Genomic DNA, 16,628 nt, shown 5'->3' with positions numbered 1-16,628 from the left:
AATTGTAAAATGCACAATGTAGCATTGAATGTTTCATTAAAATAAGCCTACACCAATTTACAGTCACATGTGATAATATCAGATTTATTTGCAGTACAGAGTGATTATGCTGTAACATTTAAGACACAATAGAGAAAAAAATCAGTGCAAAAAACAGAATAAATAAATAGCAAAAAGAAATTTGAACACTTTAACACACTCTAACATTATTGCACATAGGCTCTCTAGAGACACTAAAGTTTGAAGAAAACTTTGATAACTATCTGAAGAGGACAGCATGATGACGATGAAACTGCACACAAAGTAGTGCATGGGTCCAATGAAACTCAGCTGGATTTAACTACAGTAGCATAGATCACATCATGCTCCTCTGGTCTGGACCTGAACAGAAACAAGCAGATACTTTACTTCATGTACTTTAGCCAAGAATTGTTGATTTTCAGAAAGTTTATCTATTGGTGCACAGGCAAATATTAGGCAGTGTAGTTGTGTTATAAATAGGGCTGTGACATTGAGGACCCAAATGTTGTTTCATCAGTAATTATCTTTTTTGGTCATTTGTCTGTTTCAAATGTCCTGAGATGTTTACATTCTACCATTGTGTTCATACTACATTTCTACGTTTTAAAAACGCATTTCTGACATTTTTAGCTTGGCTAGTCATTCAGGCTGAGTATCATAAATGTTGTGAGTCTGATTCAGTCATGGTTGCTGCAGTAGAAGAGAATGCAATGACACAAATGATGCAACTAGATCCAAGTGATGAAATACGAGTGTTTCTGGCCATAAATTGAAAATTGAAAAAACACTGGTTATCACAGGGACATTTTGACGGTCTCAGTAAAGGTCACAGCTGTGTTCCTTTTTACATTGTCATGTCCTTTTGTAACTTGGGAATATGACAGTGAAGTGACAAAAGTGAACTTGACTTGACTGACAGCTAATGTCACAGTCACTGTAGTGATCGGGTCAACATAAACCTACCTGGGGTTCTGTGGCACTCTGTTGTTTAGATGACTGGGGTTTCTGGGTTTTATGGTCACTGCTGAATAGGTAACCTCATCTTCAATGAGAACCTTAAGGAAGAGCAGAAGAATATAGCTGTTCAAAATCTGCAGACATTTGATAGTGAGAGGATCAGTGTAGAAGGGCATTCATGTTTGAGCACCATATTTACATCATGTTCATAGTGCGAGTTCCTCTGTGGGGCAGACGTGATGTCCTGAGCAGCTGTAACAGGTGGAAGAGAGTGTGGTAACATGTAGACGTTGGCGTAAACACTCTCAGATTCTTCATTGGATGTAGAGTTTGAGCTCCCACTGAAACTGAAGTCAGGTTCTCCAGTCTGCTGGAAAAGAAATAAGATAAATTATATATATATATTTTTTCTGTTTAGGTACTTGTAAGCATAATTTGGTTACACTAAAATGTCTGATTTGAGCCATCATGCAGAGGTAAGTGAAGAATGAAAAAATCCTAATAAAGAAAACCAATATAAGAAACTTCACATCTTTAAATCCTTGCTGATAAAACAAATACTGAAAATTACACTAAGAACTATCACATCACTGACAGTTAATCATCAGTTAATTATTTAATAAGATTAGTGACTTATTTCATGACTTTAACTGGATATACTCACTTTTTTCTCTGTGTCTCTGTGTTTCCTCCTAGCAAAATAAAAAATATATGTATCCATATAAATAAAAAAGACAATAAGAACAAAAACAAATCAGTTAGTTATGAAAGCTGTGTTACTCCACACAGGACAGAGCGTTCTTGATTGTTGCTTAATCCTGGCATCACGTTTTAGAGAACGTGTTCTGTAATAATGGGGATCTTACTACCTCTATAAATCATCATCTTAAGTAACTTCTCTTCTTACTAGAGTTCATCATTCCAAGTTGAGAAAACACAGCTTTAACATCCACATATTCAATACACACCTGAGCTAATAGCATAGAAACCAAGTTTGAGTATTAACTAAATTACACATTATGTCATTCCAATATTCTGTAAAATACTTTTAAAAAAGTTACGTAACATGGAACAAACTCAGATGCTAACAGTCAAAGTGACAAAATGAGTCACTGAGTCACACTCAGTGTCACTGACTCACCAGAAGAACAGGATGATCACAAATGTCAGAAAAACAGAAGCTCCAATACCAGCCAAGACTGGCAGGGCCTGGAGGGGCTGCCTGCCTGAGGAGAGACACAGTAGCTTTAGATTGATGGTGTTGGAACATGAAGCACTTCTACCTTTAGCTCTTTAAACTATTTCTTTATTGAATATATACTGATCGAGGAATTTTTAGAAGTCAGAAGTGATATTTCTGTCACAAACCATATGCCATTTCCTTCAATGTCAGCAGCACCTCAGTTGAGTTGTTCTCTCCCAGGCTGTTCCTGGCCACGCACAGGTAGGCCCCACTGTGGGACTTCTCCACAACCTGAAGAGACAGCACCTGTCCTGAGCCCACCTGGAGCAGGGAGGTGGACCTGAGGGAGTCTGTTCTCTTGTACCAGGTGTAGTTGTCTGCTGCAGGGCTAGCTACACTGCTGCAGGTCAGATTCACACTGCTGCCCACAACAACATCTGGTGGATCCACTGAAACCCTGGTGTTCATTGGACCGTCTGAAAAAAAAAATGCAAACATTGTTAAATGAGACAATTGAGAGAGATGAGTCAGTATGAACATTTTGCCAGCATTTCCTTTCACCCTGAACTTTATACAGTGTATCCTGTCAAAAGTGATGACATATGTGGGTGACACACAGGCAAGCACACTGGGACAGTAATAAAACTGTAGAAGTCAAGTGTTTGAGATTTTCCCCACTTGCAGTTGTCACTTGACTCTGACTTCCATTGCAACCTTTCTACCATCGAGGATGAAATACTGACTCATCTTGAATGCAACATGAGAACCAGCTAAATTCAGTGTATAAGTGTGTGCTTATATTAACAACAACACGCTTTCTGTAAGAAGTGAAAGCACAGACAGATGTGTCAGTGTAACATGTCAGCACCCTTACACTGGACAATGATGTGAACCTTAGTGGAGTTAATCAAGTCCACACCCATCCTGCTGATGTTGTTCCGGGCCTGACAGTGGTACCATCCACTGTGGTTGGGCTGCATGTCAGAGATGGTGTGATTCAGTCCTGAACTGATCAACTGTCCGTCTTTATAGAGGCTGTATCCACTTTGAGTCACAGGTGGGCTGGCATGGCTGCTGCAGCTGAACGTCACAGAGCTTCCTCTCCTGACGTCTCCTGATGGGCTCACTGTCAACGTGACGTTCTTGGGAGCATCTGACATAGAGGAGGTCAGGAAATTTAGCCAAAGGGATTAACAAGAACTCTGATCATAATGACCAGTAATTTGGTAGCTGTGTAAAATAACACCACATGTTTTTATGCTTATTAATTCATCATTGCAATAGCCTTTTTACACTGCATGGCTTAAACTTCACTGAATTTAACATTGATTGTCTTGATTTACTTACTTGCACACTGAAATAGAATGGATCTGTATCTGCTGTGAAAAAAGTCTATTAATTGAGCTGAACTGTTAGTTTAGTACTCACACTGAACATTCAGAGCCACAGAGGCAGATCTGACCCTCTCTTGGCCCCAGGTGGCACAGTAATAGCTCCCAGTATCCTCTCTCCTGGCTTTGAAGACTGGATTTTGTATGAGTTCTCCATCTTTAAACCATACGATGGTTGTAGCTGTGGGACAGCCTGACATACAGGTCAGCCTGACATCATCTCCCTCTGTCACAGTGCTCGGTACATCAGCGATCAAATCTGATCAAAAAACCAAACAGATTTGTTTTCACTAAAACCATTTGAGTTATTAGAAATGAAATCTGTTCTATTTTTTGTTGTTGTTACCTTTTACTGTCAAATAGCTGTAGGTTTTACTTCTCCATCTGCTGAGCGTTGTTACAAAACTAAAAAAGTACCCTCCTTCATCAGTGTGTTGTACATTGCGAATCTCCAGACTGCAGTCTCCCCTGTAGTTGCCCACATATTTGTGATCTGGGGGTGAAGGGAGACTAGAAAGGGAAAACAGCCTCCAGTGGCCAGAGACAAGCTTGGCTTTGGACCAGCTCACTGAAGTGACAATATGACCGTAAGGATAGTCATACTCGCACTTTATAAGTACTGATTCTCCTTTCAGAGCACAATGACTTTTAAAGGTCACCCTCCAGTCTCCGCTCCAGACACCTTTGGGCAAAATAATGACACACCCAGTCATTTTAATAATTTTCACATAGGAACTGGTAATAACATCCTATATAGTTAATTGTATGTTAATGTCCTTCTGTATAAGCTGCTTAAGATAATATGATGTCACTTTAAATAAAAAGATATATGCTTCCTTACCTGGTATTATGACCAGAATCATCAGAATCCAACTGTCCATGATTACAATCAACCTTGAGCATGATGAATTAAAACGCAGCTCATTAACACAGCCTGCAGACAGTAACATGCATTAACAATTGTCAGGGTATGAAAGACTACTCACCAGCTGTGGCAAACTGATTTGCTGCTTATTGTATGGTGCTTGTATATTTTGTAGTGTGAAAAGCAGAAGTGGGAAGGTATCTCCTCCCTGTTTCCTCTCATACAGTATCATCACTAATTCACACTATTGATTTAAAGAGTTTGCTGGTTTTCTCTCTGTGGGTCCTTGTGAAAGATGTACATGAATATTTCAGATTTGTGGATGCTGAACATTTTGTACTATTATGTAAACTGCAACCAATCAAATAAGTGCAGCAAAACACTCGGCACAGAGGTGTGAGATAGATGTTTGGAGCCTGTGGTGTGAAGTAAGGAACTTGTCTAAAACCTCCGCAGGTTTGGTAAACACTGAGCATTTCAAGGCTGGTAGGAGTGAATAAAATATATCTATATACCTATGTTCCTTATACTTTCAAGCAAAATACATGAGTGATTTGGAGTGATCTGAATTGTGATTTTTTGTTTTTTAATTTAAACTTGGCCATGGTGGTCTCTTTCTTCCTTGGATGCTGTGATAATTGAGACAGATAACTGAACATTTCTAATTTGGAAAATATTTCTATTCAAATTTAAACTAGGAAACTCAAGTGCATGGCTACAGAGTTTCTTCTATGAGGCCAACGTGTCAGAAACAGCTGGCTTCTCTCCTCATCCACAGGGTGGTGTCACTGGACCACATAACAGTGTAGACACTGCAAACTGTCTGATTTCCCGGCTCTCGTCTTTCTCCAGGTTGTTTTTTGTACTTTCATTATTCGTCCCTCAGTATAGACCTCAACACTGTATTTATCACAGTAACACCATAGTACAGCATTGTAAATGATTTTGAGCCCTGCTACATCAAATATTTGCACTGCTCCATGTTGAGAGGAAATGTCACAATAAGTTCATGATAGTGACACATTTATAGCATCAAACTTTAATAAAAAAACATATTTAGTTAATGGTTTAGTTGAATCTGTTTCTGAGGGATGTTCAATGCAGTCAGAGTCAGTGTGTGATGGTTTTTGTCAGAGGCATCAAAATGTTGAGTTTAATGTTTACACATTTTGTAAGGCCATGTTTTGGTGTGAGATGCCATGTTTGGCAGTTTAGCAACATGTTGCAAGACTTGTTTGAGCTGATCTGTGTCTCTCTGGTAATCTTCAAATTTGTAGTGAGATAGAGGTGGTTTTCTCAATAAATATAATCTAGAAATTGTCAAAAATCAAATCATTAACTAGGTTAATATAGGGAGGATTGATTCCTTAGCAATAAATTAGGATGACAAAAAATCTCAACAACAATAACAATAATAATACAATATATTTATCTATATATCTGTTGTTAGGGGAAAATTTAAATCAAATGAGATGAACTCAAGCTAATACAGTTTCCCTCTAACATTACCGCTGTCAGGTTCTTTAAACACAACATGTAATGGCTGTGCTGTTAATTGTGAAATGAAAAAAGTTCAACATACATTCAGGTTTTATGAGCTGTTAGTTTTATTTTTCCTTATTGTAACCAACTATAACATGTAACGTGCATTAATGCTGGCTTAGCTTGCACTATGTAGAAATGGAAAGACTGATTTAATGGAAGGAAGCTCTAAATAAGCCTAAATAAAACATTGCTGAATATTGTGTGGAAATGCACATTTTAAATGTAGCATATTCTTTCTAAAGGGTTAATTCACGATTATGTTTTATCACAGCACAGTTTTTCACATATTGGAGACAAATATGTTTAAATACAAATGGTAATGACTTTTCAGGAGTCTGATGATGCAGTGGCTGATGTTGTAACCAATTATAATATATCATCTGCATATTCTTGGTTTGTAAAGCATGATGTTAAGCATCATCTGTAACTCTTCGGTATTCATACCCTGTTCTGTGACTATGACTGCAAGCAAAATGTTTTTTTTAGCCTTATAGGCCACTTTCACTTCATCAGGCAGCATACAGTACTAAAATGCATAGAAAATAAGACATGCAACACAGTGCAGAGACTTGACTGCTGGACAGCCGCAGCAGCAGGACCACATGTGGCCTTCATGGTCTGGAGAAGCATGGAGAATCCCATACCAACATTTCTGACCCAGAACAGTATAAGGCAGCTTTAGAGTTCACAAGGGCTTGTTTTGTGTCTCAGAAACCTCTCTGGGTAGATGGAAGCTGATGTGTTGTTCATCTGAGGAATAAAGCGGAGAAGGACAGTAGAGAATCGTAGAATGAATCATCTCTCATATATATTGAACTGTATCCCCATTTCAGACTATGAATACACATGAGCTGTATCAAAATTGTATCACTGAGGTTTGCTGAAATTGCCTAAAGTATTATGGTGCTCTACCAGAAGAATATTTACTGCCCCATCAGTGATGGAGCTGGGGCAGTAAAGCGTAAACAACTTTGGAAGAGTCCATTGTTTTCTTATCTCCACCTAGTGGCAGGTTTTGGACCTGCACCTGGTCTGCACTGAACCAGCAACAAACAGAAACCATATGAGATCATCTGGACGTCTGACTCAGGTTACATCATAAACAGAGATATTATTTTGTGTGTCGAAAACGGAATGAGAGATTTATTGTCCTCTCACAAACAGAAGAAGGTGCTGAAGATCACAGATGTGAGAGTAAAAAGAGGAGGAATGAAGCAGAAGAAAGAGTAGGCGATGGCAGAAGAATAAAGATGAGACCAGCAGAGAGATGGGATGGATAAACCAATGCAGTTGTAAAATAAAATTGCCAAGACATGAAACAGTAGGTTGCTGCTGTGGTCAACAGCTCCACAAGGAGACAGATGATGTGGACGGAGACAGATAATGACAGAATGATGCAGAATAGAAACAGAAGAAATGGGAAGGATGGCAAGTGAAAGAGACAGAGAAAAGGATGTAGTTCAGAGCAGAAGATAAATTGACAAACAATAACATGGCAGGTACCTGGACAACCTGGAGTAGTGGACAGTGATGTAGTTGGGGGTGGTGCTGCAAGTTTCAATGTCTGTGATTGGTGGAGCATCCTTCAGAGGAACTATGGAGGGGTGGGAGCTGTCACTCAAGTCTTCTGGCTCTTCCTGCACTCACACATACAGAGATGCATTTATATAATTTGTAGTATTATGTAAGATATTGTGTAATTGTCCTCTTCCATGATTATACCTGACTGAGATTGTGTATTGAGCTGCTTACCGGTATATCAGACATCTTGCCCTTTCTCACTGGGAAGGTCTCTTGGGCTGACTCATGGAACACGGTGTCAGCTGTCACTGATAGACGCTGGGATCACACATACAAACAGACACAGAAAATAGGGGGCAGTGTAAAACACAACAACTGTGCATCATAGGTAACTTCAGAAACTTTCAGCTATCATTGAGAAAGAACACAACAAAACATGTGAAATTTGTGAAGTGTGAGTTAACTGTTCAGTCATTTTAAAATAATCAAAAGTCCTTAAACGGTGGTTACTGTACCTTGTTTGGTACTTCTACTGACTCCATGTCTACTCTGTGCATGTTCTTACTGGGAAAACACAGGGACAAGTATCAAACCATAAACAAGTAATAAATCCTAATGCAAATAAACCAGTAAACTGAGTTAAAATGAGTTAAAATGACAAAGATAATTGGCATCCACTAGTTTCTATGTCACATTTGATGGAATAGACAAATTTGTTTGTTGACATATTTTGTATAATACATCATATAACATGGGAAAAATATTGGACCTTTAGTATGTTTTGCCCCACAGTGCCCTGCAAATCTTCTGATTTCATTTTATTTTCTGAGAACATTAAGCTGATGTGACTGACGTATCAGTCCACACTGAAACACAGTCCACACTGAAACACAGTCCACACTGAAACACAGTCCACACTGGCTACAGTCTCATGGACCTTACACTTATTAATATTATCAACTGCTGAGCAACTGTTGCAGCATCAAGCTGCTTGAAGATGTCTTGTATGATTTACCTTGATCACGCACAGCAATAAGTTTCAGTCTTATCTCCTTAGCTTGCTTCTTTTCTTTCTCTTATCCATGTTCAGCATGGTGCACACAGTGATACCAAACCACCACAATAAGCATGTTTCTCCATCTACACGACAGTCTATCAGGGTTTCTGGACACTTTGTAGACTAAAATAAGATTTCATTTTTCCGTCACACTTTAATTGTTTTCCTCTATGGCAAACCAAAGGCGTGCTGATGGGTATAATAAAAGAGCTTTTAATTCTACTGTTGCAATGAGTTACCAACACTTATAGGATCATTGTAAAAAGCTCATTCAAATAACATTGTATATTCCTACCTACCTAATTTTTTAATCATGTGTAAGATGAATTCATTCACCTGATCATAATGGCCACAGTGAGAGTGATGAGTCCAGCAGACACTCCCACTGCAGATGCTAGAGCAATAACCTTAAGACGACCTGTCAATGGGAGAATAAAGGTCACCAGCATGAATAGAGGCATGAAGAAAAGAAAATGATGGATTGATTAGAGGCAATAGGGCGAATATAAATAGAAGTGAAAAAAGAAGAGCAGACATAAAAATAGAAGTAGAGAAAGCGAGGAATGGGGAAAGAGCTGTTTGCAGTCTAGACCTGAGACTTGTGTTTCCAGTTCTGATTTCCAAACCTAATTCGGCTTCTTCAGCTGTCTAGACTCAAATAGTAGTTTTCCACAACACCTCATCACCTCCCCCCTCTCCCCTCAGAGTGAGAGGGTTTTACATGACTCACCATGACTCATAGAACAACAGTAAGAAATCATGAGACCATACACAACAAAGACCAGGGCCTGGACCTTAAGCTGTGATAGTGACAGGGAGGTTTCATCCCTCATCATTTCAAGCAGAAACCTTTTCAGACATCCCCTGTGCTATCATGTCAAATAAACACTTGAAACCGTGTTTTTTCAATAGTTTGAGATAATCAGAAACATAGATGTAAAAATGGGGCCTGAGTGTTTCACTAAGTCTGTCAGTGACACCTCATATCTTCCACCAAAAACCCCAAAGACCACTGAGCAGCAGGTCTAATGTTTACCATGTTCACCAGCTTAGTTTAGTATGTTAGCATACTGACATTTGCTTATTAGCACTGAATGTAACATGCAGCTGAGGCTGATGGGAATGTCATCACCAACAATGCACTACAAATAAACATGATCCCTGAATACCTCTGACTCGTACAGTGAGGACAGGAGAACTGTGGGCACCGATTCGATTTCTGGCCTCACAGTAGTACTGGCCGCTCTCTCCCGGGCCGACCTCTGAGAAGGTGAAGACAGGACCAGACTTTGTACCCCAGGCTGCATGATGGAGCACAGACAGGAGATACATTTAATTGTTTCAGCTAGTACAGTTGGATACAGATAAATAGACAGAAAGAGTCACTCACTAACTACGAACACTGGCCACAGGTTATAGAGTTAGGTATTGATGATTCAGTAACAATAACCTTGAGTGGAACCACATTTTTTGGATGCTAACATTGTACAGAGTCCCTGTCCAGAACTAAGCGGTGCCATGTGAAGTTGTCCACCGCTGGGTTGGCCTGACTGCTGCAGGTCAAAGTCAAGGGTCGGCCAGCATCCACCACACTGGAGGGATGAGCCAGAACTGAAGTGTTCTTAGGGGGGTCTGGAGAAAGAGAGAGAGAGACAGAGAGAGAGAGAGAGAGAGAGATTATTAGAGATTTAAATGTTCACGTTTCCATTTTTGAAGGTAGTATTCTATATTGCTGTGACTTTTTGGGACAATAATTTGGATTTAACAGAAACAGGCCCTGGAGGAGGTCTGGGGAGGTTGTGGGAAAAAGAGCACATAAGAAGGCAAGCAGACAGAGAACGGAGACAAGGAACAAAACTTAATAGGTTGACAAGACGTTACACAATACTGATGTTTCCAGCACTGCCATAGAGAAATATGGGAATGTTAGTATACAGAAGACAACAAACTTTACTCTCAAATGTTTTAGACAAATCTACCCTTTACAAAAAAAGGACCTAAATTCCCATCATGCACAAACAACACAGCCAGTACTTACAGAGAACAGTGAGTGTAGCTACAGGAGATGTTTGGGATCCCAGTCGGTTGAATGAGGTGCAGTAGTACTGACCACTGTGGTGAGCTCGCACTGATGGGAAGGTTAGGTTCTGAAATGTTCCTTTCGCCAGCACCTGATCACCTAGGATCCGGTACCAAGAGTACCTGCAAGAGAGAGGGTGGTGATGATGATGATTATGATGATTAATTGGACTGGGCACTCACAATATTATAATTTTAACGTTAACTTTAACTTTAACTTTATGGTTTAATGATTACTTTAGGATTTAATGTACTATAGTCACCAAACATAAAGGTAGATAAATAGTTAATTATTAAATTGTTCATCTGTGATGGACTGGTGACCTGTCCAGGGTGTACCCCTGTCTTTCACCCAAAGAGAGCTGGGATAGGCTCCAGCTGATCACTGTGACCCTAAATAGAAATAAACAGGTATAGATGATGGATGGATGAATGGATGAATAATTTGTTCATATTGCCCAGCACTAATTTTCAATATGAGGGATAGAGTCTGGTTTAAAAGAAAATAATTAGAAAATTTGATAAATTAATGACAATTAATGACAATGATGAGGGAAACAGAAAAACACTTGGAAAAGGCCAAGAAAGTAGGGTGAAATAACTCCAGCATCATGTGTCCTTGTTGAGTCCTCATACCTGCTGGCAGGGGGGTTTGCGTAGCTGACACAGCTCAGATTTACATTTGAGCCTTCTCTGATGTCTCCAGGAGGACTCAGCAGCACATGTGTGTTCTTTGGAGAGTCTGAACAAGCAGACAGCCAGAAAATCAATACTTCATTACCAGAATGCTCTAACTAATTCAAAACAACCTTTCATTTTTAAGCATGTAAGCAGCACTATAGTCATAAAACACAGTGTAATATCATTACAAGAAAAATATTAAAACAACTGTTTTTGTGTAGGGCAGCACAGTGTATTGGTGGTTAGCACTGTTGCCTCACAGCAAGAAGGTTCCTGGTTTGAAACCCAGCAGGGGCCTTTCTGTTTGGAGTTTGTAAATGTTCTCCCTGTGCTTGTGTGGGTTTTCTCCAGGTACTCTGGTTTCCTCCCACAGTCCAAAAACATGTATGTCAGGTTGATTGGTGACTCTAAATTGCCCATAGGAGTGAGTGTGAGTGTGTGAGGTTGTTTGTCTCTATGTGGCCCTGTGATGGACTGGTGACCTGTCCAGGGTGTACCCCTGCCTTTCACCCAAAGAGAGCTGGGATAGGCTCCAGCAGATCCCTGTGACCCTAAATAGGAATAAGCGAGTATAGATGATGGGTGAATGTCTTTGTCTAAGATGATCACGCCTGAGTAGAATCCCAGAACAACTAAACCAACAAACAGATATTTAGTGCTGCAACAAACAATTGTTTTTGTACCAATTAACTACTTTTTCTATTAGTTTATTAATTGTTTTGAATATAACATGTCAGAATAGGCCTGTTCTGTCACACCAGTGGTGATAAACAGATCTTCATACTTTTCGGCAGACATTTCAACACAATTTTCTTAAAAAACTATAAACTATTTGATAAGTTATATTAATCACTTCAACTCACTACATTTTGATGCAAACTGTTAGAAACAGGAAAGTATGGAAAATCAGCAGATAGAAGGCTAATTTGAGTTTGTATCACTTCCTCTTGACTCAATTATTCCCTTTGTGGCTAGAGTTCAAAACAGTCCTGTTGCCTAACAGGTTTCACTCAGACTAACATCTGACAGATTTACACAACAGGACCTAAGATACAGTCAAATTAATCCAGAATTCATTACAAAAGTTCACAGGTTTCTCACAATCAAAACCAATTTCTCTTTAAAGCATTTACTTTTAATTCTTATCTGTGCTATTGTTTGAAGTGGGGCAAAGATACCGTGTGTGCGTGTGTCTGTGTGTGTCTCCGTGTGTGTGCTGGGGGGGTGTCTCCGTGTGTGTGTGTGTGTGTGTGTGTGTGTGTGTGTGTTCTACTAAGGAAAGCATACAGCAAACTTACATGTGACATTAAGTAGCAGCGGTTTGGAGCGGCCTGTTCCCAGTGAGTTGCGTGCAACACAGAAGTACTCTCCCCTGTCAGTGTGTTTGAGGTGGGACAGATGGAGCTGAGGCCTGAAACTGTCTGGGATGCTGCCACTCTCCATGTCTGGAGAGCAGACAAAAGCACATACGGAGATCATCTTACATATGGCTTTACAGGATACCATAATCCAAACACTATCTACACGAAAATATGCATGAAACAACCACACGCTGTACTTTGATTTTTTTTCTAAATCTACTTCTTGAGAAAATGCCCAGAAAATCAGCTGTTAATAATTCTCATAGAAAAACTTTCTAATTAAAGTTAGTTCTAATCTACCACCCCAAGCTCAAGGCCTGTATTGAAAAGTTAGTGCAGTCATCATGTACTGTATATGGTAAACACACCGAGCTGTCGTGTACCTTTGAACCATGCAAAGCTTTCTACAGGTGGAGCTGCGTCACTACTGCAGGTCAGTGTGGCCGCTGCCCCCTCAGACAGCTCCCCTATAGGAAAGACTGCTATGGAGGTGGAGCGAGGCCCATCTTAGGAGAGAAGAGAGAAATGAAGGATGTAGAAGAATAATGTAAAAATAATACACATTTAAATACAGTTTACACTATATCAGACCTGTTTAATAAATTAACATCATGGCCATTAGCAAACATGTAGTCTTTGACAAATTTTCCACAAAACAGATGTAATAAAAACTCACACACTTGAACATATTGAAAAACTATTTTCTAAAAAAAATCTCATAAACAGCATCCAAAGTTTTATGTACAAGTAGATTTCATAATCGTGTGTTTTGAAATGCTTTATTTACAACTTTTTAGCCCCATTGGTTCAGCTGTTTTTCAGAGAACATGTGTGTATTTTTGGCTTTGGGGTTTTGTTTCCTAACAATAAAAAACATTCGAGTAATATTTTACATCCAACTAGTCCCAGATGCAGCTTCCTGCAGGAATGTGAACATGTTAAGATATAAGCAGGTATCGTGAAAGTGTTCTGTGTAGTTTGGTTCGATTGGGCGATGGATTACTCACGGCCCAGAGCCAGGGAGAGGGATGGAGACTGCACGTTCTGTGGTGGGATTGGTCGACAGGTGTAGGCTCCAGCATGCTGCTGGTCAAAGCGGTTGACAATCATCCATCGCTCATATGAACCGAGGTTTAGTCCATTCCTGTGTGCATATCATTATATCATATATACATTGTTATAAAGAGTATTTTATTAAATTGTATCTACCATTCACTAACCTGTACAGGGAAAGGCTCCTTCCTGGAGCAGCACATCCTGTGGCCTGGCAGCCAACGAACACAGTCTCTCCAAAGCCAAACATGTTGGCGGGCCTGGCTGGATGCACCTGGACCTGGAGGTCTGAAGCACACACAGACATTCACATATGCACAGAGATTCACACTAATGTACAAAACCACTGGCTGCATGCTGAGACCTTATCCCATTGTCACTGTCAGAGCTTAGACAGTTTCAGTTTTACCTGTAACATCGAGAGTGATGGTGTCAGGGGAGGTCCATCTCCCCAGTGGCTGGTCTGTCTCAAACCTGAAGTGGTACTGGCCCGCGTCACTCAGCATCACACCACGAATCTGGACCGAACAGCTGGAATAGCTGCCCCCTGTGTAGCTGAAATTTGGGATTCAGCTGTCAAACCTTATGTCTAAGTTGTGTTAACTCTGAAAACATCAGTTTCTCCTACCGTGTGCGTCCTCGATATGACAGGCTGATCTGGTTTGGGTCGGTGTGGTGAGTGAACTCTCTGCGTCCCTCTACAGACACGCGGAACCACATGACCCGCTTCACAGTGTGGCCTGTCGAGTTAAACACACACACACACACACACACACACAACAAAACTGCACTTAAAAACAAAATTACTGTAATAAATGCAAAGAAAATTGAAATAATTATAATGGAAAACAAATGAATTAACACCAAATAAAATATAATAAAACATATTTGGACATTTAAGAATAAAAATATATTTATTGCCTACATTTTAAAAACTTGATAATAAAATAAATAAAACTAATAAAATAATAATAAAAGACTTATGCTTTGCTTTTGCACCTGGTGGGTAGTCATAACGACAGGGCAGAGTGACAGTTGTTCCTGCCCACACACAGATCTCCCTCCTAGGAAACGACACACTCCACCTGCTCTGAATACCTGTACGCACACACACACACATACACAACAGACAGACACACACACACACACACACACACACATAGAAAGGGGTGATCAAGTTTTGATGAATTTAACAATCACAAACATACAAAACAATAAATAGCATATAGCAATAGGAGCTAAACATTATGATGTTCCATCAGACCGTGCTGATAGAAAGAGTGTATCTGCACTTTGCTGTCTTTTTAACAGCTGTTCTAATGAAAAACTACTTCTGAGTTCAAAATGAATAAGCATCCGTGTCCATTGGCTGTTACGTCTATTGGCTGCTGTAAGTTTAGGGAATACATATTTGGAAAGTAAAAGAAGTGTAAATTTCAACCACACACAAGTAGAAATTTTCCTTCCATGCGACTCCTAAGAGGAAAACTTGTCAAACCACAGCCTTGCTCAGCTCAGTGTGACACATAAAATTGAAGCAGTGAGAATGAGCCTTGATGTGCAGTCATGGTGTCATCCTGTTTTGCTAACTGCCTGCCAGGCTGACTAGCTTGCACAAAAGGCAATCAATACTTATAAATAACCTGAGTGTAAAGGCAAGGGCACCTGGCTGCAGAACTTTATGTGCAATTTGTAAATGTGGAGCCAGTAAGTGAGTCATTATTTTTGCAAAGATTGTCACTTGTTTTAAAGCATATATGACACTTTTTGTTATTAAAATCTGGAATAAAATCCAAATTTTTAATGGTTAAAGAGTCTGCCAGCTCATATCTCAAGTGCTTGAGAAATGAGAGTATGATGTGGAAAGTCTTATTCACTTAAGATTTACACCTCATGAAGTAAAAAGTTAATAATCCTGAGGGATCTCGGTGATTTCTTCTTACCTGGTAAAGCTGTCAGGATGGTGCTCAGAACCAACGCACCTGCCAACATCTCCGCTGACACGACCTCTTTGATGTCGGAGAAGGAGAAAAGCACAGGGAGCTAGATGGATGAATTTACTAGGAAAAAAAACTTAGTAAATATGAAGCACTCACCTCTTAAAGTACCTTCATTCACCTCAGCCAGCCAATCAGAGACCTGTGGGATGTGTGCGAGTCGGACTGTGATGGAGGTGTTTTTTATAGTGATGAGAATTGCACTGTGATCAGAATCAGGTGGTATGAGGTGGGAGGAGGAATGAGGGAGCAGAAGGAGGAGGATGGGGAAGACGAAGTATACAGTATGTATGTAACCTCCCTGCCTTCCATCGTTTGACCTGTTTCTATTTTAACTTTTCTTCACTTCTGCTTTTGCAAGACTATGAGGTCTTTTTTAAAGGTCATCACTCTGAACTCTGGGTTATTGTGAAGTGTGATGTGCTTGTGATCATGTTGCTTTCACAACTGTCACTTTTAATTGGATGTGAATAACCTGTGGTGTCACGACACAACAAAAGATATCGAGTGAAGTAAAATAAGGACATGGAGGAGAAGTTAAAACACTTTACGTGCTGAACACAATGAACAAAGGCATCAGTGCTTTTTTCATCACAGATGTCTGCTGTTGGTTTGATCATTTATATATCTACTTATCATGACAATAATCAATGACATAACCCTGCAGGAATCATATAATCTGTCAATGTTCAGTACTTGGAGAAAAATCTTGGAGCAAACTCTGAAATCACATGAAATTTTAAAACCAGCAATAACTGATTTTTTGGCCACTTGGGCTCAGTGTGAACGTGCTGTCAATAAAACACTGGCACTTTATGTAGCTGTTGTAGCAAACATTAGAAAGCCTTTGCATATTCAAACATACAGCAGACAGAAAACATTATTAGCATTCATACAGAGTCATGTTTCTGGACACC

The 16,628-nt window shown here is 39.8% G+C and overlaps 2 protein-coding genes across 5 annotated transcripts; both read right to left on the bottom strand.

The window, feature by feature from the left end:
- Positions 1-56: 56 nt before the first annotated feature.
- On the bottom strand, positions 57-4,635 carry LOC113122306 (B-cell receptor CD22-like). 4 transcript variants are annotated; one of them, XM_026293556.2, is made up of 11 exons: positions 4,539-4,635; positions 4,394-4,446; positions 3,899-4,234; positions 3,590-3,811; positions 3,081-3,314; positions 2,347-2,637; positions 2,120-2,204; positions 1,643-1,670; positions 1,178-1,348; positions 985-1,076; positions 57-381 (listed from the first exon to the last, which is right to left on the bottom strand). In XM_026293556.2, the coding sequence occupies exons 2-11, from the start codon at positions 4,431-4,433 to the stop codon at positions 327-329; spliced, it is 1,554 nt and encodes a 517-aa protein (XP_026149341.1). In that variant the 5' UTR covers positions 4,434-4,446; positions 4,539-4,635; the 3' UTR covers positions 57-326. The 4 variants fall into 4 exon arrangements, with proteins under 4 accessions (XP_026149341.1, XP_026149338.1, XP_026149339.1 ...); XM_026293553.2 differs by having other exon boundaries at positions 3,036-3,314; positions 4,539-4,634; XM_026293554.2 differs by having other exon boundaries at positions 1,178-1,345; positions 3,036-3,314; positions 4,539-4,634.
- Positions 4,636-9,740: 5,105 nt separating this feature from the next.
- Positions 9,741-15,856, bottom strand: LOC113122650 (B-cell receptor CD22-like). Its single transcript, XM_026294135.1, has 13 exons — positions 15,811-15,856; positions 15,658-15,723; positions 14,714-14,812; positions 14,343-14,454; positions 14,124-14,269; positions 13,882-14,002; positions 13,669-13,805; positions 13,045-13,167; positions 12,599-12,745; positions 11,256-11,361; positions 10,579-10,742; positions 9,991-10,172; positions 9,741-9,841 (listed from the first exon to the last, which is right to left on the bottom strand). The coding sequence occupies exons 2-12, from the start codon at positions 15,704-15,706 to the stop codon at positions 10,018-10,020; spliced, it is 1,359 nt and encodes a 452-aa protein (XP_026149920.1). The 5' UTR covers positions 15,707-15,723; positions 15,811-15,856; the 3' UTR covers positions 9,741-9,841; positions 9,991-10,017.
- Between the last annotated feature and the right edge of the window lie 772 nt (positions 15,857-16,628).

This window comes from Mastacembelus armatus, chromosome 16 (assembly GCF_900324485.2).
Source record: "Mastacembelus armatus chromosome 16, fMasArm1.2, whole genome shotgun sequence".
In the NCBI taxonomy this organism is placed as follows: Eukaryota; Metazoa; Chordata; class Actinopteri; order Synbranchiformes; family Mastacembelidae; genus Mastacembelus; species Mastacembelus armatus.
This window is presented reverse-complemented; position numbering and strand designations above follow the sequence as displayed.